This window comes from Pezoporus occidentalis, unplaced genomic scaffold (assembly GCF_034315485.1).
Source record: "Pezoporus occidentalis ecotype Australia unplaced genomic scaffold, CSIRO_AGI_Poc_V1 ctg112, whole genome shotgun sequence".
Lineage (NCBI taxonomy): Eukaryota > Metazoa > Chordata > Aves > Psittaciformes > Psittacidae > Pezoporus > Pezoporus occidentalis.
The window spans coordinates 1,233,525-1,260,221 of NW_026912907.1; the positions used below are offsets into that span (position 1 = coordinate 1,233,525).

Consider the following 26,697-nt stretch of genomic DNA (forward strand, 5'->3'; position numbering starts at 1 on the left):
TTATTATTATTTAGGAGTTGTTTATTCAGAGGAAAAATTACACCAGACATCTTAGTATTACATTTTGGGTTAATTTATAACATCCTCTAAAGGTGAATCATTTGGGATAAATAAGATGCAAAAGAAAAGCAAGACCAGAAACAGTCCTGTCAAAAATAAGCAGTAGAAAATATAACAGCAGGGAAAAAGAAACAAACTCCAGTATACTTGTTTTTTGGTTTTGGTTTTGCTTTTGTTTTTTGCTTTCAGAGATTGGTTGCATTTTTATTTTACTTTATTCTATTTCATTTTTTGGTAGCAAACTAGAATATCTTTAGTCATATTAGAAACCAATACTGAAAGGTGTAATTCAACTAAGTCTTCTCATAGACAAGCCCAAGTGACTCTATCTTCTCTCAGCAGCAGCTGAAATTTTTTTGAATAAAGCAAATGAGGGAAAAATGAATGCCTTGTGTTGCTGACCATCCCCAGAGGAATTTCATATCCTCATGCCTAAACCAGCTTCATAAAGACATCCTTTCATGAAGCTAAAATTCAGCTTGTTCCTTAGCATACACATTAAAAAAATATCACATATTTTTCTTATACTAAACCTATTTTAAATAAATACAGTTTAAAAACCAAATATTTCAGTATGTGTAATATGGCATCACATCAGAAGTACAATTTATGGACTTACTCACTGCTCATTACTGCCTGTGCTATTGGTGAATTTAGCGAGTGCTTTATCTAAATCAAGGTGTAAGTAAAGAATGCTGAATAAAGCCTTGTGTCAGGCATCTTGTAGGGTAATAGTGAATCACTTACAAAGAACAGGGAACATATAAAAACTTATATTCAAGCTTAGCATGACTTTCTATTATTTTGCTAAAACAAAACATCTAGATGGGTGAAAATTCGATTTTACAATTCTATTCTCAAAGGAGAGCAGGTGACTCTGTTATGCTATCATTCTCACTACTTTAAAAATGGTGCTGATTGAGTAATGAAGGAGTGCAGAGTACTGCCACTTACTGGGCTATGGAGGACACAGATTATTTTTTATTTTGTTCCATAGACATTTGCAGAAGCCGTGGTCCACATATGCCACACCATTCAACTAATTAAAATTATATTTTGGCAAAAAACCTACTAGGTGAAAAGTATCTTGATTATGCTCATCCAGAGGCATCAAAAAACACAGAGGTCCTAATGTTTTCTAATATTTTGGGGGGTTTTGGTGGAGCAGAAGGCAAAATTACATTGTTGCACATTTCAAAAGATTATTTATTGTAATAGACAAATAATATAATAATTTAGCTTTTGGCTAGTTTCTCAAAAGCTCTTTTTAATGATGTAGTAGAAATAAGTGAAGGTAGATGAAAAGGGGAAAAGATTAGTATATAACATCCTTTCATCTTTTCAGATGATACTTTCTCATTGAGGCCAGTTTATACCAATAAAACTCAATACATCTTTCTTGTTAGTATGGCCAAAGCAGTCTGCAGAATTTATTAGGTCCAGGAACAGAATAAACCATGGAGTCATCATGAATAAATGAGTTATATATCAGTAATAGTGTTTGACACATAAAAATAATGTATTTGTGAGATTAAATTTTCATAGATTTTTTGCAAATACCAGCTTACCCACAATTTGTCCATTTTCTTCTTTTTCAGAAAAGAAAGCAGAATGCAGACCTTTCTAAATATTTTTCTGGGATTCTTTATCTTTGAGTCTGTTGGAGCTGCACCTGTAACTGATAATATAATTTATGATTCCGAGTTCTATGACATACCAATTGGAGAGATGCCTCAGGCATTTGTCTATGATGAAAATGAGCAGTCTGACCAATTAGAGGTAATCAGAATATCACTTATTCTATCTTTCCAAAACGCACAAATGCAAAGGTTACTAATGTGTTTTTCTTGGCCACAAAAAACATTGTCAGACATATCTACGTATGTGGTTGCTATTGCCTTAGGTTGATCAACAATTTTCTGTGCTGATAAGACACCATAGTTCATTCAGATTTTCCCTAATCTACAAATGTGGCCAAAAGATTTCCTGATTGTTTCTTCTTTGGGTTTTGGTTTTTTTTTGGTGGTAATCATTAAGAGCTGGTGAAATGTACTATGCTTCCCTCAGGTTTCTTTGTGTTGCCACAAAATCTTTTGGAGATTGTGCTTGTGAGTTGTCTGTCTGGATCAGACACAAACACAGTTGAGATAGGCCATCCAGGATTCCCCACTAAATGAGGTTGTAAAATGCGGTTTCCTGGGGTTATTTCTTGTAGCAATAGGTAGGTAATTTCTTGTAGTAATGTTCAATGCAAGTATTTCTTGTATTTATTCAAGGCTATAAATGCTAGTGGTTTTTATTTCTATTAGAGAAGTGGGCAAAATGAAGTAAAAAAGAAAAGGAAAACACTTAAAGGTTACTGAAAAAATCCTGCTGAAATTCTGTTATACTATGAGTATGTTGACTTACATGCTTCATTCTCCCCTGTATTTCTGTATTTCTCCACGTTGCTAAAAGGCTGCATTAATTTTACTCTCACTCTGCTGTGTCGGGATGGGCACCACTTTCCTGAAGGTCATATATGCATTGTATAATTCAAGATTGAGTGGGATAGAAGTTGAGTGAAAAACATAACATTTAAATAATAATTTTGGGGTTTGTTATTACACATAATATTTTAGTACTTTTACACATAGCAGTACATAATTCATGTTAATATGTTCTTTTGAGTGAACCAAGACTGCAGCAGGAGGGACAGGATCTTTCATCGGATCAAAATTGGGTAGCACCCTTGAAGTCAAAGGATAAAGACAAATTAAGAATATTTTTTTATACATATTATAAAAGTAATCTCAAAGTTTTCACTAAGATCAGAACCTTACAATGTGTAGAAAACAATTTTTCTCATCTAAGTACTGAAAATAAATATGCTTCAAAGAAATTTGCTTAAAGAAATTACTTTGACTTTAGCCTGATCCCCTGTGCCATGCAGAATCAAAGCTCTTTACATACCTATAAGCTAGAGCTTTCTTCCCAGATAAAATCACCACGCTTCTAGTGACTGGATACTTGATTCTCTCTATTTCACACTGGCAAATATGTTACAGTTTCTGTCTTTCTTTGCTCTTTTGCTCTTAAAGATGAAGCCTTTATCAGTGCTAAAAAATGGCTTCCTTCCCAGAAATGGGTGAGGCTATTTTGTATATGCCTCAACACAGAGATTTTCTCATTGTATCAACAGATTCCTTAGGAATGCATTGAATGGTAGGTGGGACCCTCCTGTGCTGTCCTCTCTCTCTGAGGTCCTAAGACAATGAAGCATAGGGTGGCCCCTTTCCAAGTCTGAATGAAGAGCAGAGACAAGGCAGGGTGATTCTTTTCTATCCGAAAGGAAATTCAGGATGATCAATACTACACCCAAAAAAAAAAAAAAAAAAAAAAAAAGGAAAATAAATACAACAGGTTCAATCACAGGTTGCTTTCTTTAGGGAAGTATGGAATCAACAGAGTCCAAAAAGTCTTTTCATTTTGCCTTGTAAATTTCTTTTCTGGAGCAGGATTATGGCACATTACTTAGCTCCTCAGGCAGCCTTCTCAAAATTCAAAAGAAGGTCATCCATCATAGTACTTGGAATGAATGTTGCTTTGCATATGGATGGACCTCCCTGTGTGAGCCTTTTCTTTCCTAGATGCTTAGCCAAAATCCTTTTCTGCTTACATTCTTCTTACCATGTCCCACCCAAAACAAACCTAAGCATTCACAATTCCCCTAAACCAGGGAGAGCTCAGAATGGTCAGTGCTGTAGAAAACAAGCAGGCTTTATAGCTATGCATTTCAGTCTTGCACATTGTCTTAGACACTGAATATTATTGATGTCATTCAAGTTTTAAACAGAATGCATTTGATTTCTTGTTCATGATTATGACTTTCCTCCCTGCAATCCTGTTATCATAAATATGTGAACTACACAAATCTCTCTATGTGTAAAACCCAATATTTATTCAAGGTTGCAAGTTAGTTTTTATTATGCATAGCTTAAATGATGAGCAATACCACAGAGGCCCAAACAGCAGGCCTTCATTCAATCTAGCCTGTGTACAGTAACTCATTAGGCTCTGATTTAAGGCCTGCATTTCGTTTTAGAGAGCTCTGAATCAAGTTTTTAGTCTTCTGAAGCACTGAGAAAATAAACAAAATCACATTTTCTGTTGTTGTTGTCCTCATTTTAAAATTCAGCTATGTTTAAAAGAAATCATTCTGTTTAACACATTTATAGACTCATTTGAGAAATGAAACCTTTCCAAGGTTATGCATCCACCTGATCTTCAGCAGGTCCAGGAGACTGAAAGGTTCTAGGACGTCAGATGCATTCTGTGTGCTGCTTTTGTTGATTTCAATGGGAGTTACGCACACACGTGTGCATCTTAAGAAATTATTCAGAAGTGCCTATGCCAGTATGTCCTTTCCAGAATGTTGCCTGTTGCGTACTGTAATCATTCATTTGATGTGTAACCACCAAAATGAGGGGTAATTGTTGAGGGATTCCTTCTATTCATTCTATCTGTCTAAAATTAGATGCTACATTCCAAGATCATCCTTCGAGACAAGTATGAATCATACTTTTGGATATTTTTGTGGTGCACTGACCTTGGCTGGCTGAAGGAGCCCACCAAGTTGCCTTCTCAGAGGGATAGGAGAAGAAGTTAAGATTAGAAACTCATAAGCTGACATAAAAAAGGCAGTTTAATGAAGAAAGGCAAAGGTTGAGTGCAGAAGCAAAGCAGAGCAAAAAAAGATTTTTTCTCTACTTCCCATCAACAGGAGATATCCAAACACTTCCTAGGAAGTATGGCCCCAGTGCATGTAGCTGTCTCTTCAGAAAACAAATGCCTTAATAACAAAGACCAACCCCACTCCCCATCTCCTTTCTCTTGCTTTGTGTTGCTGATCATGATGGAACATGGTACGGAATATCCCTTTGGTCAGTTTGAGTCAGTTGTCCCAGCTATGTACCCTCCCAGCCTCTTGCCAACCCCCAGTCTACAAGCCTGAGGGTGGGTAGGGGTGTTGGAGAGACATCCTTGATGCTGTGAGAGCTCTGCTTAGCAGTCACCAAAACACTAGTGTGTTGTCAACACCCTTCTAGCTACACATGCAAAGTACAGCACTAGAAGGGCTACTGTGGGGAAAGTTAACTCATTCCCAGACAGACATAATGCGCCTACCTTCCTCAATTAACTTTAGATGGACTCTAGCCACCTGTCTCAGGCTTAGCACTTAAATTTCAGCTTAATAAAGTTAATTAAGAGTGACTGAAGCCAAGTTCATGAATTCTTTCCTACTTCTCATACTCTGGGAGTGTTTTTCCTTGTGAAGTACATATGCCAAAAATAAAGTGCATGCGTGCATATACACACACACTTTATTGCCTTGCAAACATTTTTCTAAGAACATTTTATCTAGATAACAGCTCTTGATAATTTTCCACTCAAAATTTGTCTATTTTTCTCACAGATTTTAGAAGAACTTTGAGGTTTGGAAAAGTTACTTGAGAAGAGGAATCAGAGGTTATCTAGCATTGGCTGCTAACATAGAATCATTTAAGTTCAAAAAGACCTTTAAGATTGTCAAGTCCAACCATTAATCTTTCACTGTCAAGTCTGCCAGTAAACCATGTCACACCACTGTTTCATTTCTTGCATTCTTTTCACTGTACTCAATATATGTACATTTTTAATGCAAATATTTTGCAAGGAGGAAATACTTGTAGCTATGATTTACTTGGGAGAATTGTACTGAACCTTTAATTAAAGCTATGCATTTTCATGTATTAGGTGGGCCATGGGCTATAAAATCTGTGGTTTTCAAGTTCCCAGGTTAGTGATACATGGAATAGGTAGCTGAAGCTTTGCATCTCAAAAGAAATTGTTACTTAAAAAAACCTTACGTAATATAACAGTCAGAAATAAAATGTGCATAGAGACTGTAGGGAGAACAGTACCAGCTCTGTTAGATAATGGCTAAAAAAGGCAATGTAAAAAAAAAAAACATTACCAAGGAAAAAATTCCAAAGTCCTAAAGGACAAAGACACTTCAGAGGAATGTCACTGTAAGACAGCGTACAAGCTTTATGTTGATTTTATCTTCTGAAACTGACAGTTTCAACAGTACAAACTTGAGCTGCTGTATTGCTCCTTTTCTTCACAGTAAGTTTCATTATTACTTTCAATGAATATTTATATCATGGTAGGGATCAGAGGCCCCAGTCAAGACTGGGTCTTCATTGTCCCAGCTGTTCTGCAAACATACACAAAGATAGATTTCCTTTTGTAAAATGGATACAATGAAGGCAGACTGTCAAAAGCATTCCTCTGTAAGCTTCTTGCTAGTAAAAAAGAAAGCTCAGTTTTTCACTCTGAAGTTCAAAATTTGCTTTGATATTGTGTGAGAAAAACAGATTGTCAAAAGAGACTCTATATATCAGCTACTAATGTCTAATGGAATCATGTTGAAACTTTTGATTATAGAACCTGTTAAATATAATCAGTCCATTTTTCTTTAGATAGGAAAAGCTAAGTTAGGCAAATAAGTGAAAATATAGGGCATCAGAAAAATATTTTCATCAGTAAGATAGGGTATCAACAAGGTTGAGAAGCAAATGAGCTATCCTAGCATAAAAAGGGACTTGAATACAGGTTGATCTTGGTTTGTTTTTCTAGCTCACACAGAAGTGAGCTAGAAAGTAGATACACAAAATGATCAGAAACAGGCATTGTGAAAACCTTATATTCCTTATATTTGACCCTGCATTATCTTGCTGAATTTTAATTAAACTGATAAAATATTCAGGTGCCTTCCCAAAGCTCAGAACTTGAGTTATACACACCCCTCCACTTATATGTACGTGCACATACACACAAAGCATCTCTGCTAACACACACATAAAGATGGGTTGTCTTGTGCAAGACCTCCCTCTTGACACTTTGCAGTTTTGAGAGACTTACACTGCTTTTTCTATCTTTGTGGCAGGTATTTCATTAAATAAGAGACTTCAAGTTGGATATGCAATGACGTTGCAAATGTGTCATATCACATTATATGAAATTCCTCTGAGAGAGGTGACTGCTGAAACTCCATAGTGAGAATACATAGACCTTTTACAGTAGCTGCTTGCTCCCCTGATTTCACTCGTCACTTAACCTCCCCTCCTTCTGGGCTCCCCCAAATTCAAGTTTTGTGACTTCTGCCAGAAAGAAGTAATGTGCACCATCTCTACTGACACGAGATATGAAACAAGGACACAGATATTTTAGAAAATTACTCCCATTTCCTAAATGGTACCAATGGCTATACAGGCTTTTTTTCCTGAACACTGCCAAGTTAAATAACGTGCATTTCTATCCCATGTAGGGAACATTTAAGATAAGAATAATTTTAGATCCATTCAAAACAGAATCCAGTGTGGTTTGATGCACATCTCAGAAGGGGTTCTGCTCCAAGTCTGCTCTATCTTTGCTCATGTTTAGTGATTATCTAATTATAATCCTTTGAAAAATTCTGAGGTCTTTCATATTAGGCTAAGTAATCATGTTTCCTTTTGTTTGTTCTTTTCCTTCTATGAGTTCTGCCTCTTTGTATTCTGTTATTGTTTCAACAGCTCATCCAAACTCTCCTCTGGCCCCCATTTAGAATCATAGAATCATGGAATAGTTAGGGTTGGAAAGAACCTTAAGATCATCTAGTTCCAACCCCCCTGCCACGGGCAGGGACACCTTACGCTAAATCATATCACACAAGGTCTCGTCCAAACTGGCCTTGAACAATGCCAGGGATGGAGCATTCACAACCTCCCTGGGCAACCTATTCGAGTGCCTCACCACCCTAACAGGAAAGAATTTCCGTCTTTATCCAATCTAAACTTCCCCTGTTTAAGTTTTAACCCGTTACCCCTTGTCCTATCACTATAGTCCCTAATGAAGAGTCCCTCTCCAGCATCCCTATAGGCCCCCTTCAGATACTGGAAGGCTGCTATGAGGTCTCCACACAGCCTTCTCTTCTCCAGGCTGAACAGCCCCAACGGTCTCAGCCGGTCTTCATACGGGAGGTGCTCCAGTCCCCTGATCATCCCCGTGGCCCTTCTCTGGACTTGCTCCAACAGTTCCATGTCCTGGTTATGTTGAGGACACCAGAACTGCACACAATGCTCCAGGTGAGGTCTCACAAGAGCAGAGCAGAGGGGCAGGATCACCTCCTTCGACCTGCTGGTCACGCTCCTTTTGATGCAGCCCAGGATATGGTTGGCTTTCTGGGCTGCAAGCACACACTGCCAGCCCATGTTCATTTTCTCATCAACCAACACTCCCAAGTCCTTCTCCACAGGGCTGCTCTGAATCTCTTCTCTGCCCAACCTGTAGCTGTGCCTGGGATTGCTCTGACCCAGGTGTAGGACCTTGCACTTGGCATGGTTAAACTTCATAATGTTGGCATCAGCCCACCTCACAAGTGTGTCAAGGTCCCTCTGGATGGCATTCCTTCCCTCCAGGGTATCAACCGAAGCACACAGCTTGGTGTCATCGGCAAACTTGCTGAGGGTGCACTCAATCCCACTGTCCATGTCAGCGACAAAGATGTTGAACAAGACCGGTCCCAAAACCGATGCCTGAGGGACACCACTCGTTACTGGTCTCCAGCCGGACATTGAGCCATTGACCACAACTCTTTTGCGTGCAGCCATCCAGCCAGTTCTTTATCCACCGATCGGTCCATCTATCAAATTGATGTCTCTCCAATTTAGAGACAAGGATGTCGTGTGGGACAGTGTTGAACGCTTTGCACAAGTCCAGGTAGATGACATCAACTGCTCTACCCCTGTCCATCAGTTCTCTAGCCCCATCATAGAAGGCCACCAAATTGGTCAGGCAGGATTTCCCCTTAGTGAAGCCATGCTGGCTGTCACCAAGCACCTTGTTGATTTTCATGTGCCTTAGCATGCCGTCCAGGAGAATCTGCTCCAAGATTTTGCCAGGCACAGAGGTGAGACTGACTGGTCTGTAATTCCCCAGGTCATCCATTTTCCCCTTCTTGAAAATGGGGGTTATATTTCCCTTTTTCCAGTCATTGGGAACTTCACCTGACTGCCATGATTTTTTCAAATATGATGGCCAGCGGCTTCGCAACTTCATTCGCCAGCTCCTTCAGGACCCGCGGATGGATCTCATCAGGACCCATGGACTTGTGCACATTCAGATTTTTAAGATGGTCTTGAACCTGTTCCTCTCCTACAGTGGGCACAAGGTCTTCATTCTCACAGTCCCTGTGTCTGCCTTCTAAGACTTGGGTGGTGCAGTCAGAGCCTTTGCCAGTGAAGACCAAGGCAAAAAGTCATTCAGAACCTCAGCCTTCCCCAAATCCTGTGTAGCCAGTTCTCCTCAGAGCTTCCTGAAGGGGCCTACATTCTCCCTAGTCTGTTTTTTATTTGCTATGTACCTATAGAATCCCTTCCTGTTATCCTTAACTCCCTAGCCAAGTTTAATTCTAACTGGGCCTTAGCTTTCCTAACCTGGTCCCTAGCTTCCCAGACAACATCCCTGTACTCTTCCCAGGCTGCCTGTCCTTGCTTCCACTTATTATAAGCCTCTTTTTCCATTTGAATTTTCCTCAGGAGCTCCTTATCCATCCAAGGAGGTCTCCTGGCCCTCCTGCTGCACTTCCTTCTGTTTGGGAGGCAACACTCCTGAGCTTGCAGCAGGTGATCCTTGAATATCAACCAACAGTCTTGGTCCCCTCTGCCCTCTAGGGCTGTATCCCATGGAACCTCACTAAGCAGGTTCCTGAAGAGGCCAAAGTCTGCTCTTTTGAAGTCCATGGCAGTGAGCTGGCTGCACGCTCTTCTCACTGTCCTGAGGATCTCAAATTCGACCATCTCATGATCGCTGCATCCAAGGGTGCCCTGGAGCGTCACATTTCCAACGAGCCCTTCCCTGTTGGTGAGCACGAGGTCAAGCATGGCACCCCTCCTTGTCAGCTCCTCTATTACTTGCAGAAGGAAGCTGTCTTCTACACAATCGAGGAACCTCCTGGATTGCCGGGCCGTACCATCCTTCCAACAGAGGTCAGGGTGGTTGAAGTCCCCCATGAGAACAAGGGCCTGTGAGCGTGAGGCTTTTCCTATCTGTCTTTGGAGTGCTTCATCCGCAGCTTCTCCTTGATCAGGCGGTCTGTAACAGATCCCCACAGTAATGTCTCCCATAGCTATATTCCCTTTAACCCTGACCCACAAACTCTCTGTGGACTGCTCACCTGTCCCCAGACAGAGTTCCATACTCTCCAGCCTATCCCTAACATAAAGGGCAACTCCCCCTCCCCGCCTGCCAGGCCTGTCCTTCCTAAAGCGCCTGTAACCTTCCATTCCAACACCCCAGTCGTAGGAGCCATCCCACCATGTTTCTGTGATGCCTATTATATCATACCCCCGTAGGCGTGCACACAGCTCTAATTCCTCTTGTTTGTTCACCATGCTATGGGCATTTGTATAGAGTCATCTGAGCCGAGCTCCAACTGAAGCCGGCTCATTGGCTGGAGTGGCTGGGATATCGCTACATTGCTCCAAGCATTTATTATAGGTTCTGACAACTTACTGGGTGTGTTGGGATGGAATGATGCCCCCCTCCCCCAACACATCTAGTTTAAAGCCTCCTTGACCAGTCTGGCAAGCCTCCTACCAAAACTGCTCTTTCCCTTCTTTATCATCAGACCAGCTGGTAGAGCTTAGGATTTGATGATTAGGATGTCTTTTGGAACAGGTGGATTTGGAATGCCAGTCTACTCAGGCTAGCAACTTATGTCTCAGCTGTCTTCCTTGCATGAATGGAGAGCCAGCACCTTTGTTTTCATCTGAGCTGGAGTAAAAATCTTGTGCAAATTTAGCAGATGGGTTCTTTGAATTACTGAAGTGCAGAAGTGCTTCATTCCCTTCACAAAATAGTCTTAAGTGTGAGACACTGAAATGAAGAGACAACTTCAGAGTGTGCACATCTGTAAAGCTCTAATGAAATTTCTTCCTGAATCCTTAGCTGCACGATATCTGAGTTAGCTAAGTAAAACTTCACTGAATTTCTTTCCCTAAAGTCCTTGATGCAATCTAGTATCTTGTTAGATTCTTAAAGACTTAGTGGGCTGTCCACCAGTATCAGCATAGCTGTTTTATTTAATGACTGTACCAGTTTTTTTTGTTTTGTTTAAAGAAAAAAATAGTATAGAAATGGTACTGCATTAGTAATTGTACATATTTCATAGCAGCACAATCCCTATTGTGACATCACGAAAATCTAGGGTTTGAAAATTTACTTTAAATGTTACTTCTCAAGAATGGTTTTGGCTCTGACTTTCTTTACGGGAGGCCTAAGCTTGAACCAACTTCAATTTCTGCTTTTCAATTTCCACTCCTGACCTAAGCCTTATTAATAGAAAGGGAAATAGTAGCTTTGGATGTAATAGCTGCAGCTATCAATCCTGGGTATAGCGTTCAGACAACAAGTTCAAGAAAAACTATGAAGTACAGAAAATTAATGTGCAGAAAAAAAGTGCTCTGTTATAATTCCTTTTTTGATATTCAGAGTTGTGTAGCAATGCCTATCTTTATGGCGTAGAGTGTCCCTTCCAATGGCAGGAAATATATCATACCTATGCCCCCATCTTCAGCTCTTTCTTCCTTGTACCATATTCCTGTTCTGAACCTGTCATTATATAATTGTTAACTGATCTTACACTGACAGGATGTTTCTATATAGCATGACAGTTCACACTGTGAAGACAAACTATGAGAAACTTCTCTAGTTATGAAGATACAGCAGCTTGTGAACACTATGTCTGTATCACTGCAGGCTATGTGTACATACCAGACTGGATCAAATCAGACAAAACGTCTTTGCACTATAAGCTGTAGAAATTTGAAGGAAAAACAGATCTGGCACCACACTTTGGCCTTGATGTCTGGTAGAAGATATAGTTGCCTTTATTGTCTCATTTACAGCCAAAAGAAGATGGACAAGCACCTTAGGGAGTTAATTCGCAGCATATGTGTGCTGAACCTCCCTCAGGAGGTGATTCTTCCTCCACTGTCTGCACCAGGAATGCAATGAGACTAAGCTTAAACTCAATGTATGAAGTTGAGTGAATCATCTTTTTTGTTCATGTTTCTAATACTGATTGGTTTTAATTTGGATTTAAATTTAAAACAAAACAGTCACAATGCATTTAGGAAAAAGACTGGTGAACTGGGCAAAAGCATGTTCAGCTCCAGCAGTGCCTGGTCTGCCTGGACTGCAAGAGGAAATATGCTTGAGACCCTGAACCCTCCTTTACAGTGAACTCTGGAAATTGATCTGAGACAGCTCCTTACCACAAGTCTGAGGGCTGGCAGTGTTTCTGGTAGATGCTTTGGTCTCTGAGTGATGTCCAGCTTTGGCTGTGTATGTGGCTTGGATTAGTGGGAGCTCCTGTGGAAATCTTTATTAACTATCTAGGACTAGTTTTCAGTTCTTTTGTGCTTTATAGTAGTGCAATTTCGAAACCTGACATATTTCTCTTTGAAATTTTGTGTCTGTCAAAACTTCAGCACTGTTTCAAAGAAATGCGCTCTTTATAGGCTCAGATATTGCATAGACCTCAAAGCAGAATGTTAGAAACAAAATCTGTAATTTCAAATACAGTTCTGGAAGGAGACTTTGACTACATTTGTACTCAGGGAAATACAAATTAGCTCAGTTTATATCAAATTTCTTTATTCTCAGACAACAGAATTAGTCAGTAAAATCTTTTTAGCAATGTTGTGTAGCATTAATTTTTTACTCAGGTAAAATCAGTCATGAAATATATACACTTGCTTTTGAGACAAGAAGTTTTAGGATACTGTGTTCAAGGTGCTAAAAAGACTACTTCTCTTGTCTAAGACTAATCAAAAGCAACTGAGGGTCTACCTGTATTTTCCAAGGCTGAAGCCACAGTAACAAATTTCTAGATAACTGAGTTACAACTCTAGAGTTTTGTAAGTTAAATATTAAGGTTGTCTGTATGTGTATGTGTGTGTCAAACCAAACAGAAACAACAAAATAAATAAATTAAAAGGCTTAAAGGGTTAAATAGTGATCTGCATTGATAAGAAGGACGCTGTATTCGACTGCACCACTTCCAAAACACTGTTCCCTGCAGCAAAACTGAGGAATGTGTTGTTTATGCCAAAAAAAAACAAAGGTCCCTCACCCTAATAACATTGCAACATAGATGACTTCTTGGTGAAAGCACTTCATCTTACCCCCAGCAGACAGGAAATACAGTTATAGAATACAATATATACCATTCCTTTCCATGTGAGCCATCATGAAATCACATTCCCAATGAGGAAAAGAGGCAGTGGGCAGCAACCTGGCTTAAGATCAATGGATATTGGAGTATCCAAGAGTCTGAGGAAGACAACTACCCTATGACAGCTAGTGAATCTTAGATGAAAAATTGTCCAAAGGTTAGTTTTCAATGCCTGTCAAGAAGAATCCCAGAGGCACTAAAAGGAATCAGCATCTTCTATCCCTTGTCTTCTGTGTTGAACACAGGTGATCCTGGCCAGAGCAGTAGGGAATACACATTTAGGTATGTAGGAATATGTGCCTGTAAATGTACAAGGAATTAAAATCTGAGAGAATGAGTGTGAGTAGGTAAAATAACTTTACTTAGGGATTTTTTAAAAAAATAATATCTTCCCATTCCCCAAGATCTGATTGACTTTATTACACTAATTTTTTATTACACAACTTATTTATGTAGCTCTCAACAAGAAAAGGAAAATTTATCTGAGCTACATCATCGCAGTTTAAGTGTTTCTTGCATTAACATGCAATGGTTCAAAGATCTATTTATTTTTAACATAAACCAATAGGACAAAAAAAGGCTTTAAATGCAAATTCAAGAAGAAACAAGTATAATCCACTTTTGGAAAGGAAAACAAACCAAAAACCTCTGCCATAGTTAGACATTTTCTTGTAAGCCTTTGGTAATTTCAGAAGAGCTGTGGGGAAAACTAGTTCCTTTTGATGGGTCGGTGTGGTACAACCATCCCTTCAAGTTTACGACAAGAGACTTAGCAAGTCTCTTGTTAAGTTCTGAAGCGTCGTTTGTGTTTTTAAGTATATTTTTTGCGGTAAAAGAAGAAATGAAACAGGACGCAGTTCAGATTCTCCTGTGGATTTAAACTAATTACATGTAATACTTCAACTTCGATCCTGAAAGGTGTAAACATAAAACAATAGACAAAACATTTATCCCTGGAATTACACCACATTAGAAATGTAGCAAGTGACAGCTTCCAGCCTTGCTGTTTTCCTCTTTAAATCTGTTTATTTTCTGTATTTTATTACTTTGCATAGATTATGTGGGTCTATAATCCTCATATAGGTTACATTTACCTACATTTCTATTCTGTTCCACCCTACTGACTCCTAGTAGACAGATACTCTTTCATCTTACTTGTATTACCCATACACAGAGTTCAGCCTCCTGAGCCATTTCCAATCTTAAAAACTTTTTCATTTGTCTCACCTTCTTTTCAGCCACTGGTGAGAGATAGATACCTGAAGAGCCCATCCTAAAAGAAACATCTGTGGTCAGTGGCTGGAGTTGCTTTTCGGAAGTTTTATCTCATTCTCTGCTGTGAAAGGATGCTAGCATAGACTAAATGCCTAGCCTATGGATGACTGAAGTTACAACTTGACTTTTGCCAATTGTATTTTATCGCGCTTTGATATGTTCAGATTTCTGTTCTCTTGACTTTTACAACTTCCTGATCTGAAAGTGCCTCTAAATTTGCCACCCACTTTAAGAAGTTTCATTTGTAAATGTAGTCACATTGGATAAATATCGGGCAGAGAAAGAAAGAGATGCCTCTTGCAATCTTAAGAGAGATATCAGTTTCTTTTGTCATACTCTGTGGCTAATATTCAGCACTGGTATCCTCTAAATCTTTTGATTTATTTCAGAGACAGTGGAGAGTAACTATAAACCACAGAGTTAGGTGTTTAAAGGTAGGTGATGTGATACCCTGTAAATGTTTTCATACGCCATGCGTTATACCTGGCTTGGCAGGGTAGTTGCAATTTCAAGACTTGCAACTGTTGGCAAAACCCCCAAACTTGATTGTATTTCTCTACAATATTCTTCCTGCTTTTTGATTTTTCATAAATAATATTACTTAGAGTAGCAAAAGAAATACAACCCCAGCCCAAACCCTCCCAAACCCTATGAAAAATATTACCATTGAGTGATATAGAAACATTTTCGTTTCAATTTCTCAGTAAAGTCCATTTTGCCAAAAATTAACAAACATCTGGAAGATGAAGGATCGTTCTGCACAGTATAGTCCAAGAAATATCTTTGTTTTGTTACAATCCTGTGTGATTTATCAAATACGCAAAAGACAGAAAGCTGCATGGATCAGATCACCAATAATGGAAACCAGACTTTTACCTTTAGGTTACTGGTTCCACATGTACCTATGTAGAGGAAACAAATACTGCTCATGCTCTGGGTCTGGTATGTAGTACACACGTATCTGAACTCCTACTCCATTACCAGTGTAAAAACGGCAACATCATAAATTCACTGTAATAATTTCCCTTTTTTATGACAGTCATAACTGGTGCAAGAGATGGAATTGATAATTCTAACTGTTTGGAACAGTTTCTCTAGAACCCAGATTTAGCATATTGACAAGGAAACTATGGGGAGACTTTCAATTGTGCATCTCCAAAATGAGATAACATCCTGTAATAAGAAAGAGATAACAGTCTAGAAACAGAATTACTAGAAGTTAATGCTACTTCTTTGGTACCCAACAGCTACAGTGACTAATCAACTAAGAACATCTGAGATAACATAAAGCAAATCACAAATCCCAAGGTAGTTAAGTTCCATGAAGTCTGCCCTTAAATATTCAGAGAAGTGGCCATCAGTGTAGATGACCCAACTCCCATGACAAGTGAAAGGAACTTTATCTTAGGTCTGACTCCTGTTTACAAACTGTCTTGAAAATACTTTTGTCCAGAATATTATTTTCATTAGAACTGCCACAAAAAGATGCATACAAAGCTGATAATAGGTCTCAAAATCTCTGCTTTTTGTCCCAAAATTTGGGACAGGTAATCTTAGCTGATTTCACAGAACTGGTGAAGAAGTAGACAGCATGTGCAAACACTTTAATGCAGTACTACCCTGGGTCAACAAAAGTCTGGAATGCATCTCCCTCTAGGCTTCTTCCATTTGGAGAACATCTGTCCCATTTCCTTTGTTCCCAAAGTCTTTTTTTGATTTGTCCCCAGGTCCATTCCTAGTTAAGCAGTTCCACTTTCAGTGCTGGAGATGGGAACGTTGTGTATCTGTCTGCTCAAAGGAGCAAGGTACATCCTCACTCTTACATCAACAGGTTACTTAGAGTTCAGCTGAAGTTCATTTTGCTCAACTGATCACCCTGCATATTAGTAACTGTATCAGGGCATTTTTATCCATAAATCCTACCAAGTAATAGTATCTATGCCTTATTGGAATACAGCTGCAGAATATACAGAGAACTTGAAGTGCACTCAGTCAAAATCGGAGTCTGTGAGGTTCAGAATTCTTCCTGTTTTTTCATTGCTTCTATAGTCTTTCACCTCAAAGAAACTAATCGAGGCAAAATATTTGAAGCTATGGCCACTATATAACTTAAAAAAATTTGCACATAAATTTTTGCAATTTCTGTGCAAAAAAATATATTTTAGATGGTCATTTAGGTGTTTTCAAGTAGTTCAACATCATAGTATTTAATACTGCTAGTAATGATACATAGCTACACCAAAGATCCAGGGAGTATATTATGAAGTGTAAGGGGCTTACTTACAAAATTGTAGTAAATATATTTATACAGACAAATGCACATAAGCATTTCACAAAAATATATTTAAAATCTACCCTGTCCAGAATAAAAAGAGAAAAATAACTACTTGCTGAATATTATATAGTTAAACCAAGAGATTTAAATAGTGATCAGAATATACCAAAAGCTTTGCTTGTGCTTGGTGTGTTACTTCCATTAGTTTGCATAGTCTACATAGAAAGCCTAATTTAAGAAATCCTAAACACTTTTCTAGTCTGGATGTTTTTACCTGCCTTTTACAACTAGAATTTATGAGCACTAATGTGAGTGATTTCAACAACTGGTTCTCCATGGTCACAACAAAGCCAGCAGCACCTGGGGAAGATCTCAAGAAAAGAGATTTTGGTCAGGTGAAAAACTCAGGATTCAGTAGTTTTATGCTGTGTTGTGTTTATGCTAGGTTTTGTGCTAGAAGGATGAAAATCTTTGATGAAGTATAATTTTAGGCTTCAGTGCCTTCACACTTGGGGTAAGAACACTGTGATGAAATTCCTATTTTTGGTCTTGCCTTAGGAATAGGCTAAAGAATGTCAACTGTAGCACAGTGGTGAAGCGCCCACAGGGGTGCATGTATTACTTGACTTCTACTTCAGATGTGCAAAGCTCTATAAGGACATTAGTTAATTGTCTGGGCTTTTAAAATTAAAAAAGTGCACTTTCAAATGAGGCGCTAGTATGGTCAAACAATGTTATTATACACTGGGAAATCAAGACGCAGTGGTAAAGTAACTTGCAAATGTCACTTTTGGGTGGATTCTCAGTGTCTGGGTGATTGCAGTAAAACACTATCTTTTTGCAAATGAGGGCCCCTCTTTAACAAACCTGGGAAGTCTGCAATACTCTTTATGGTATTTATGGAGTAATATAATGCAAGAAAAAGTCGACATCTTTATTTTTATCCTGAAGTTGTCCTATACAAAATAAACAGAATTAATCTTTAGAATTAAAATTAACACAATAAAATTGACTGGTTTGACAATTATGTTGAGTGGAGAACTAAAAATGTTTCTAGTTCCATGAAAGGACCTGCCAAGAAAATTGTCAAAATCACTGCCAATGTGTTAGTAAGCAGTATGAGAACTTAGACTTCATAATTCTTAGAAAATAAGGTTTTTAAAGTATGTTAGTGTTCTTAAAACAGCATCTGCACAGCTACATTGCATTTAGATTTATGCTGGGACAATCTACAATTTGGTTAAATGACTTACATTTCTTTGATGCTTCACAGCAAATTTTCATTTGTTGCACAGAATATATCATTTTTTATCACACATCTAATTTTAAATAAACATGGAAAAAGCATTATGTTAGCACATTTTCTCGCTAATAAAGTATGTACATGTATGCATACAACAAAACATTTAAAACACTGAGGTAAAAAGTAATTATGTTGGAGTTCATTAATTGTTTATACATCATCAGAATTCATTATAACTGTGGGATAAAATGCAGAACAAGCACTAAACCTCAGAACATATGTGACCTCTAGTGGGAGAATATAAGTAACTGGAAGAGAAACAGCTCTCAGTGGAAATAAGCAGTAATATTTCCTGTTCCCTCTTAATTTTCCCTAGATAGAGACTGGGACAGCACTACCTTCTATAATTCAAGAGAATTATTATTCTGCACCATTGAGTGATGAACTTGAAGAGGAAGCATCAACACCAAAATTAATTGATGGGTCTTCAGCACAGGGGTCTGGGGTTCTTGGACCCCAAACTCAAGATGGTTAGTAGGAAGAAAAATGAGTTTTGCATGTGTAGTAATGCTTTTGAGTAAGCCCACTTTGCTTGCTTATGAATGTAAAGGAGGTATATAATTTCTGTACCTCTTACTGAAGACAGATATAGCATGCCTATCTGAAATTCAATAGGCACCTAGTCAAAATGTTTTCATGCCATTTTCATGCCAAGAAAATAAACAATGAAGCTTTTTTTTAGATAAAGTTTTACTTAATGCCTACACACAATTTAAAAATTTTCTAACAATTGGCAAATGCTACAAGTATTTTTTATTTACTTGGGTTTCAATATCATTACCAACTATCTTTATTTTATAGTGATATATTACATGAATTTTATAAGTCTGTTCATACAGAATGCAATTAATATGTGGATGAATTTTTGACCATGAAAACAAGAAACTGCAAAACTTAAGGACAGGGAGCTATTTTAAAATTTTGGATGAGTCTGATTTTCTGTTCTTCTGATTAGCTGTAGTGAAATAAGTATTTTCTACACACAGAGGAATTAAAATTTTAAAATGCAATCTGTCTTTTCCCACACAAACATTGTGATGTTAATAACTGGCATTTGTTAACAGCTACTTTAAACTTGTAGTTGATGCGCACTAGGGTTATCCATAGCTGTGATGGGCCTTTGTGTTTTATGGTGACGAACATACAACAGGAAAATCCTACTTTTTACTATACCAAATACTATAAATAAGTGCCACTGGTGGGAAAAAAAAAAATTAAAAAAAATCATGCTTCCAAAACTGTGTCCTTAGTGAAGATCCTAGTATTGTTTTTATACATATTGCTGGTGATCCTTGACCAGGCAAAAAACCTAAACCAAACCAAAAAATACTGATGTCAAAACAAATAAAAATGGAAACAAAAATTTGGGGAGTTCTGGAAAAAAATGCACAATTTTCTCCATTTTTGAAACCTGCAGGATGTTACAAAACATTTCAAGTATTTTACGTATCATGAATTCTGTCTCTGTCAAAATTTTTGAGCACTGGATGCAAATCAAGCAGTGCAGCAACTACAGCCATGTATGGGAGGCTCAAGGATGTAACATATCAAATCAGATCTTTTTTGTGTCTTTATTTTTTTCAGCAACATATTTTCTCATCAGATGTTGCTGCTGTTCTTGGCATGGTGCTGGATAGAAGACTACAAGGGTCAGGAACATCAAGCCAAGTTCATTTTTCTTGTTGATATCTTTCTGTATCCTCCCCATACGTCTGTCTTGTTTCAATCTACATCAGACATAAGAGACAAATAACACTCCTCCCAGACCAAAAATTGGACAGAAGAGGAAACTTTCTTCCTGTACTATGTTGCAATATTTCCAAAAAATGGCAGCTATCCTAAACTCTACATCTATTTAGGCCTAGATTTCTTGGAATGGTTCAATATATGACAGTTTATTTTCTCCCTGTGTCAGGCTTGCTCCATGTAACTAATTTAAACTCTCAAGTGGAGGAAGTTAGGGAAAATACACTAAAAATCTTATCTCTCCAATTATCCTAGATGCCAAAGTAGAGATATGTAATTATAGGAGTACTCTGGTCGCTGACTCTTTAATCTTATCTGAAAAGACCCCACATATATAACCCACCTTTCAGTTAGTTACTGCAGTCTGTTGGTAACTGACACAGTTTAAAAAGGTAAATCTTCTATGTAACAACTGATCTGGAGAAAAATGTTTTCATACTCATTAATTATGCTGCAATTTTATAAAGTAATCAGAACAACAAAGCAGCCATCAGCTACAAGGAGGAGGGAAGAATGAAACAGAAAAGCATTTCTATGGGATTAAAAGATGAGAAATAGATATGCTGATTTACACCCATAATCAAAGAAAAGATGTATCAAAAAATCATCACTCACAGCAGCTAACAACATTTCCTGAAAAAAATGCCATTTAGACAACCCAGTCAGTGTCACAATTCTCACCAAATTTGAACACTGCCATCTAAGGAAACATTTGAATTCATGGTATTCATGCAGTTTTATGACTGAGATGAAATGGATTAATTTTCATTTTCATATACTTCTAGTGGTAACGAAATGTTTTGCTAACATGGTCTCCAAGTTACATTAACTCAGACTGATAGAAAAATTTTTCATGATACTAAATTTCTGAATCAGAAAATGTAATTTAAAAATATGAAAAGGAAATTGAGATTCTTCTCCATAGCTCTGTAAGAAAATTTTAATTTCTTTACAAATTATTCGGAAATACTATTTACAGAACCAAGTTTGGGAAATCATATCAAGTTTCAGTCATTAACTGATATTTCTCCAGCTGGATGGAAGTGCACGCTTGTCAGTTAAGAGGGAAATTGATCTTGATTGGCTGCTGTCACCTAATATTCTATTTTCATAGTCTCAGAAACACTGCTCAGAACATGTTAAATGACTTTCCAATGGGCACAGGCAGAAAAAATAGTTTTAAGCAGAATTGATTCACTTCCTTGTAATTATACGATCTTGTAATCAAAACACAATAGGAGTGAATTTTATCATTAACAAAATCTTAGGATGCGCTTCGGTGAGCATTTTATTGCAGTAATTTGCATATCAATTTTGTACATCTTTTTTGTAACAAACTGTTTTCTTTCAAATTCTTTGATAGGCCTTCCTACTTGCCTTTTGTGTACATGCCTAGGAACGACAGTCTACTGTGATGATCGTGAACTTTATGCTGTTCCACCATTGCCTAAGAAAACCATGTATTTCTACTCACGCTACAACAGAATCAGAAAGATCAACAGAAATGACTTTGCTAACTTAAGTATGTATTGGTGTAATTAACTTCAATTTCTGTTATTTCTAGCTCATGCTAATCTAAGACATAGTGATTAATTTTATGTAATATTTCATCATGGTATGGAGAAGCGGCTTGCTATTTTTGAATGTAAAGGTCAATACTTCAAATGCAGATTCTCTATCAAATTTTTGAATTATTAGAGAAAACAATGTTAATCTATTTTTTTGCTCTGGATTGTAATCAGCTGTAGAAAGGTAGGAAAAAAAAGCTATATCTCAAAGAATATTTGTAGCATATAAGAAAGTGCTGTTTTCCTAAGCAAGCTCAATTCTTAAATAGACATACTTTAAATTTTTTGCAAAATATCTGTGTAAAAAACTTTTAATTTTCAATTTTACCTTTAAATTATATGTTCATTAGTTTGTTCCAGAATTATCTAAGAAAATCTTCAGTAAATGAAAACTGCTAATGCAAAACTATTTGTGGCCTAAAACTGGTGATTTAGGAGCCTTATGTTGTCACATTCACTGCTTAAGTTTCTTAAAGATACTTGATTTTTTCAGGAAGTATTAAGCCTGCCCTGTTTAGGGAGAGGGAATACTATGCACTCACCAGCTTGAATATCAAGTCATATTCTTTTAGACCTAGCTTTGTGTAAATAAATCTTATTGATTTTAGGATGAAAAGTGTGTAATCAGTGTCTAAAAAGGCTACTACAGTAACGCAGGGAAAGGCAAAGATCCTTTTATAAAAGAAAACTAGAAAGGATTGATTTGCTCAAACCAAGATGAAGGTTGGGAAGGACCATGTTTGCTGTATAAAAAAGCAAGAAGACTAAATTCTAAGAGAGAAAATTTATTTAGGCTAAAATATGCTGTTAACATAAGAAAAGAAAAAATAAAATAAAATTAAAAACATTCTGGATGGAAAATATAATTAAACAACAAGATTAATACATTTCAAATTAATGCATATTAGTGCACTGATATTTAGATGTTGTTCTCTTTTGCCAAACATCAGCTTAATTTTTCTTTCTTGATTGGAAAAAGTAAGGGTGGTTTAGAAAAAAAATCAATACATCAAATTTCTTACATAGAAGGAAACGTTGAAAATAAAGAAACATGTGAAACAAGGTGGTAGGGAATATGTTTATTTCCATTTAAATGTGTTTTTTTTTCCAAACCATAGCATTTAAATATTTCCAGAACACACAGAAATTTTAAAACTATTAACTTTAAAATCTTTCACTAGAAGATATATGATGAATAACACAGGCAGTTATACACAGCATGAGAACAAGATGTTGGTTTCCTTCTTAATAAGAACTGTTCAAATACGGATTATACATTTTATACTGAGAAAGAGAGAAAACACTATTACGCAGTGTGTTAGGAATGAGCCTGATTCAAAACACTTCACCTACAATTTAAATAACCCATTTGCCTTTTTCTGCTTTTTTCAGAAAAACTTTCAGGGAATACAATCTCACATGTCTGTTCCATTTTATTTTTCTGCCAGACAATTTAAAGAGGATTGATTTGTCTGCAAACTTTATATCAGAGATTCATGAAGATGCCTTCTGGAGGTTGCCCCAACTTCAGGAGTTGGTGCTTCGTGATAATAGGATAAGGAGACTCCCTGAATTACCATTTACCTTAACATTCATTGACGTTAGTAAGAACAGACTTGGTCGCAAAGGAATACGTAATGAGGCATTTAAAGTAAGTCCGGGTTTGATGGGAAAGACTTCTGTTCCTCTTTACGAAGGAAGTGGTCAGAAGAGCAGCCTAAGTATCCATCTACAGTAGTAAAACCATTAAGACTATAGGCACCATGATTGTACTGACAACTGGGTAATCTATGGAAATGGACCACTATATATAAGCTCTAGCAGCTCGACATGAGAACCCCTTTTATTCTTCCTTACAAAAATCCACACAAGACATATGATGGTATATTATGTATATATCTATGAACCAACTACCCACATGACTAGCAAGACTCCAGAAACATGCTCAATGTTCCCTTAGATGTAGGTAGGAGGAAAGGGCAATGCTGTGGATAGTGCTCCTTCAAACCTACTTTGCAATGTATCTACAGGGAAACTTGCTAGACTATTCATTAAATGGATATACTTTCTTTCCACCTTGAAAAGCAGGGAATTTGGAACCTGTGAGTGATCATCCTTCCGTGAAAATTTTGGTGGGGAGAAGCAGCCATGTACTACTCCTAACTGCATGTGAAATATGAGGTCCTTATAGAACATAGGCTAGCTTCATATGTCAGAGCTGGATCATATGCATTATTCAATTCTATCTAAGAATGTAGCTGTAACCAGCCATGTCTGAATTTCTCCTTTGGAAAACAGGTTCTTAATGAAGCAATCAACAGCAGTTACACAATCATATTTTTTCCTAGCCCAAGACGAGGCACGTTTTGGGAACAGGAATGATGGGAAAATATAAGTCTTCTAAACTGAGACTCTGGCCTAGCACCCTTTTCTTCTTCACTGTCCTGATTTTAGCCACGAAGAAATTTCAGTATTAATCTTCTACATATGCCACTAACCTTCACCCTGACATCTGAAAGTTCTGTCACTATGAATTAAAAAAAGACACTGCACTCAAAGGAGTTAGGTACAATGACAAATTATGAGTTTAAAAAGGGGGCAAAATGAGAGTATTCTACTGATTCTTATTGACCTAGCCAGGTTTACTATGGTTATAATAACCAGATAAACCTCCTTCTTTCACTAAGGCAAGGGAAAAAAATATTTACCTTTTCAGATGAAAGAAATTATTAGATCAGGCATTTCTTATGCAGTTATAGTTTGCTTCAACATAAATACACTTCTGCAAAATTCAGTAAGCTTGTCACACAAGCAGGAAAATAAACAGAATAGGAAACCTTTTTGCATAATCACTGGGAGAGGCAGTATTTTCACTTCAGAAAAACATCATTGAAATTGCATCTCTAATTACCAAGTCTCTAGAGACTTCAAAGAAATATTTTTCCTTCATTTTAATCCAAACACATAATCTTTGACAGCAACAAATCTCAGCCTATACAAATGAAAGTTCATGACTGTCTTGAATTTCTGCCTTTTCAATCATATCATGCTGAAACCAAATATCTTAGTATCCAGCAGTGCTCATTGCAGTGACAGATTTCAAACTTACTTGCTAGAGATTTTAAATGTCTGTCATTTTCCCCCATCTTTTCATTCATTATCTAGGATCTACATGAACTGCAGCATCTTTACATCACTGACAATAACCTGGATCACATTCCACTGCCCCTCCCTGAAAGCCTCCAAGCTCTTCATCTTCAGGTAGGCTACAGAAGTAATGGCTCTATTTGCCATGTTCAAATAGTAACTAAAACCGGAAAGCGTAGCAATTGTCTTTTTGTTTCTTCTGTTTATCCAAAACTGTACATACTTGACCAAAAAACTATTGGAAACATGCAATTAACTAGTGAAAACAGTATTTGAAAGAAGTAAAATTTGGGTCAACTAAGCATTAATTATTAAAATTTGTAATACAATATTTTTCAAACATAAAATTCTAGATTTACCGTGAGTACAGACTAAAGTCAGGTTCACAGCTGTCAAGAGCAACATTAGTCTAAAAGACTTCAAAGACAGAAATCCTTCACACTGCTCATACAAATCTTCCATCAGGAGTATATTTAGATGCCCAAAGAAAGTTGTTTTACATAGTGCTTGTACCTATATAGACTATGTTTCATTGTTTTTTTAAATACAGGTCATTCACACTTACTAACAAACATCTTTCAGCCAAACTTTTTTATTTGACTATGTAGGAACATTCCATTCATCATCTTTATGTAATTTCTTTTTTTTTTTAATTTGCTTTTACCTAAACCATTGTTTCTGAATTCTTCCTTTTGACCTTTTCCACCTCTGCTTCATTCCCTTTATCTCCTCTTGTACCAATGCCCAATTTTGATTTTCGGAAGTTTTTATATTAAATACAGAAAAATACGTTTGAACAAATAACTTAACGCACCTTACATAATTTGATCTTTATCTTTCAATAAATAAATCTACAGAAATACTCTACCTACGAGCTATTTTTTTCACCTGCGCATGCCTGTAAATTAAATAGTCAGTGCTATGTGCTACAGACTAAAGCTAGTGAGCTCAACTTTTCCACATCAATTTCTGACTATGAAAGGAGTGGAGATGGGAAGAATATTCAGACAGCCCTCATTTTAGGGCATGACCATTTTAGTCTCAATTTTCAGACAATATTGTATTCTAGCAACTCGTTGCTGGAAACGGTTTACTTAAAGAACAAAATCTTGGTGAAGATAAGTTATATGAGAGGAATTTAAAGCAAAGGAATAAAATCTAAAGCATTAAATTTTCCCTGTACATATACAGATGTGGGTTAAGCTAATACGAGAGGATCTGAGGAAAGAAAATTGTCACAGATCAGATTGCAGATTTGTGCCTTTGCAGGTTGAGGCATAACAAGTTGTCAGGATGATAATTATTGGTCTGTGATTTTTGCACTGACCTATGATGGTTCCAATTTGCATTAATAAGTCTCTTCACTATGATATCAGAAATGAAAACACTCTATACTTCTACCAGGCCTCTCCTGCAAAGGCTGTCTCTGCTACATGCTTTGGGTTACTTAGTTTCGAAGCTCTACACTGACCAAGACTTTTAGCCCTGGTTTGGAAGATTTCTCTGTTGATGACTTGCAGCCACAATCTGGTCCCTTGGATTCAAGAAAGTATCTTGTTGGCATTGAAAATACATCCATAAATTGTTCTTCAAAGAGTAAAAAAATACTTTCAGATGACTGTTCTAATCTACTTTATTGTGTTTTTTTTAGAACAACAACATTCAAGAGATGCATGAAGACACTTTCTGCAAAATTAAAGATTTTACTTATGTACGTAGGGCTCTTGAAGACATCAGACTGGATGGTAATCCCATCAACCTGAGCAGAACCCCTTATGCATACATGTGTCTACCCCGTTTGCCAGTTGGCAACCTCATTTAAGCTTTGACAGAAGCCAATATTGTAAACTATAAGAATTTTTAAAGAAAAATTATTAGCTCACTGATACACAAAGGAAGATGTTTTTTTTCCAAATTTCATTAATTTAGTAAATATTTCTATTAATAATGAAATCAATTACTGAGATATAAAGAATAATATTAAATGCTTAAAGACAGCTCCATTATCTACCCAACTGCA

General features: G+C 37.1%; 1 protein-coding gene across 1 annotated transcript; it reads left to right on the top strand.

Moving 5' to 3' along the window:
- Positions 1-1,671: 1,671 nt before the first annotated feature.
- On the top strand, positions 1,672-26,697 carry EPYC (epiphycan). Its single transcript, XM_062633294.1, has 6 exons — positions 1,672-1,839; positions 18,533-18,686; positions 21,326-21,484; positions 22,979-23,181; positions 24,696-24,791; positions 26,329-26,697. Exons 1-6 carry the CDS (start codon positions 1,672-1,674, stop codon positions 26,497-26,499), a joined length of 951 nt encoding a protein of 316 aa, XP_062489278.1. The 3' UTR covers positions 26,500-26,697.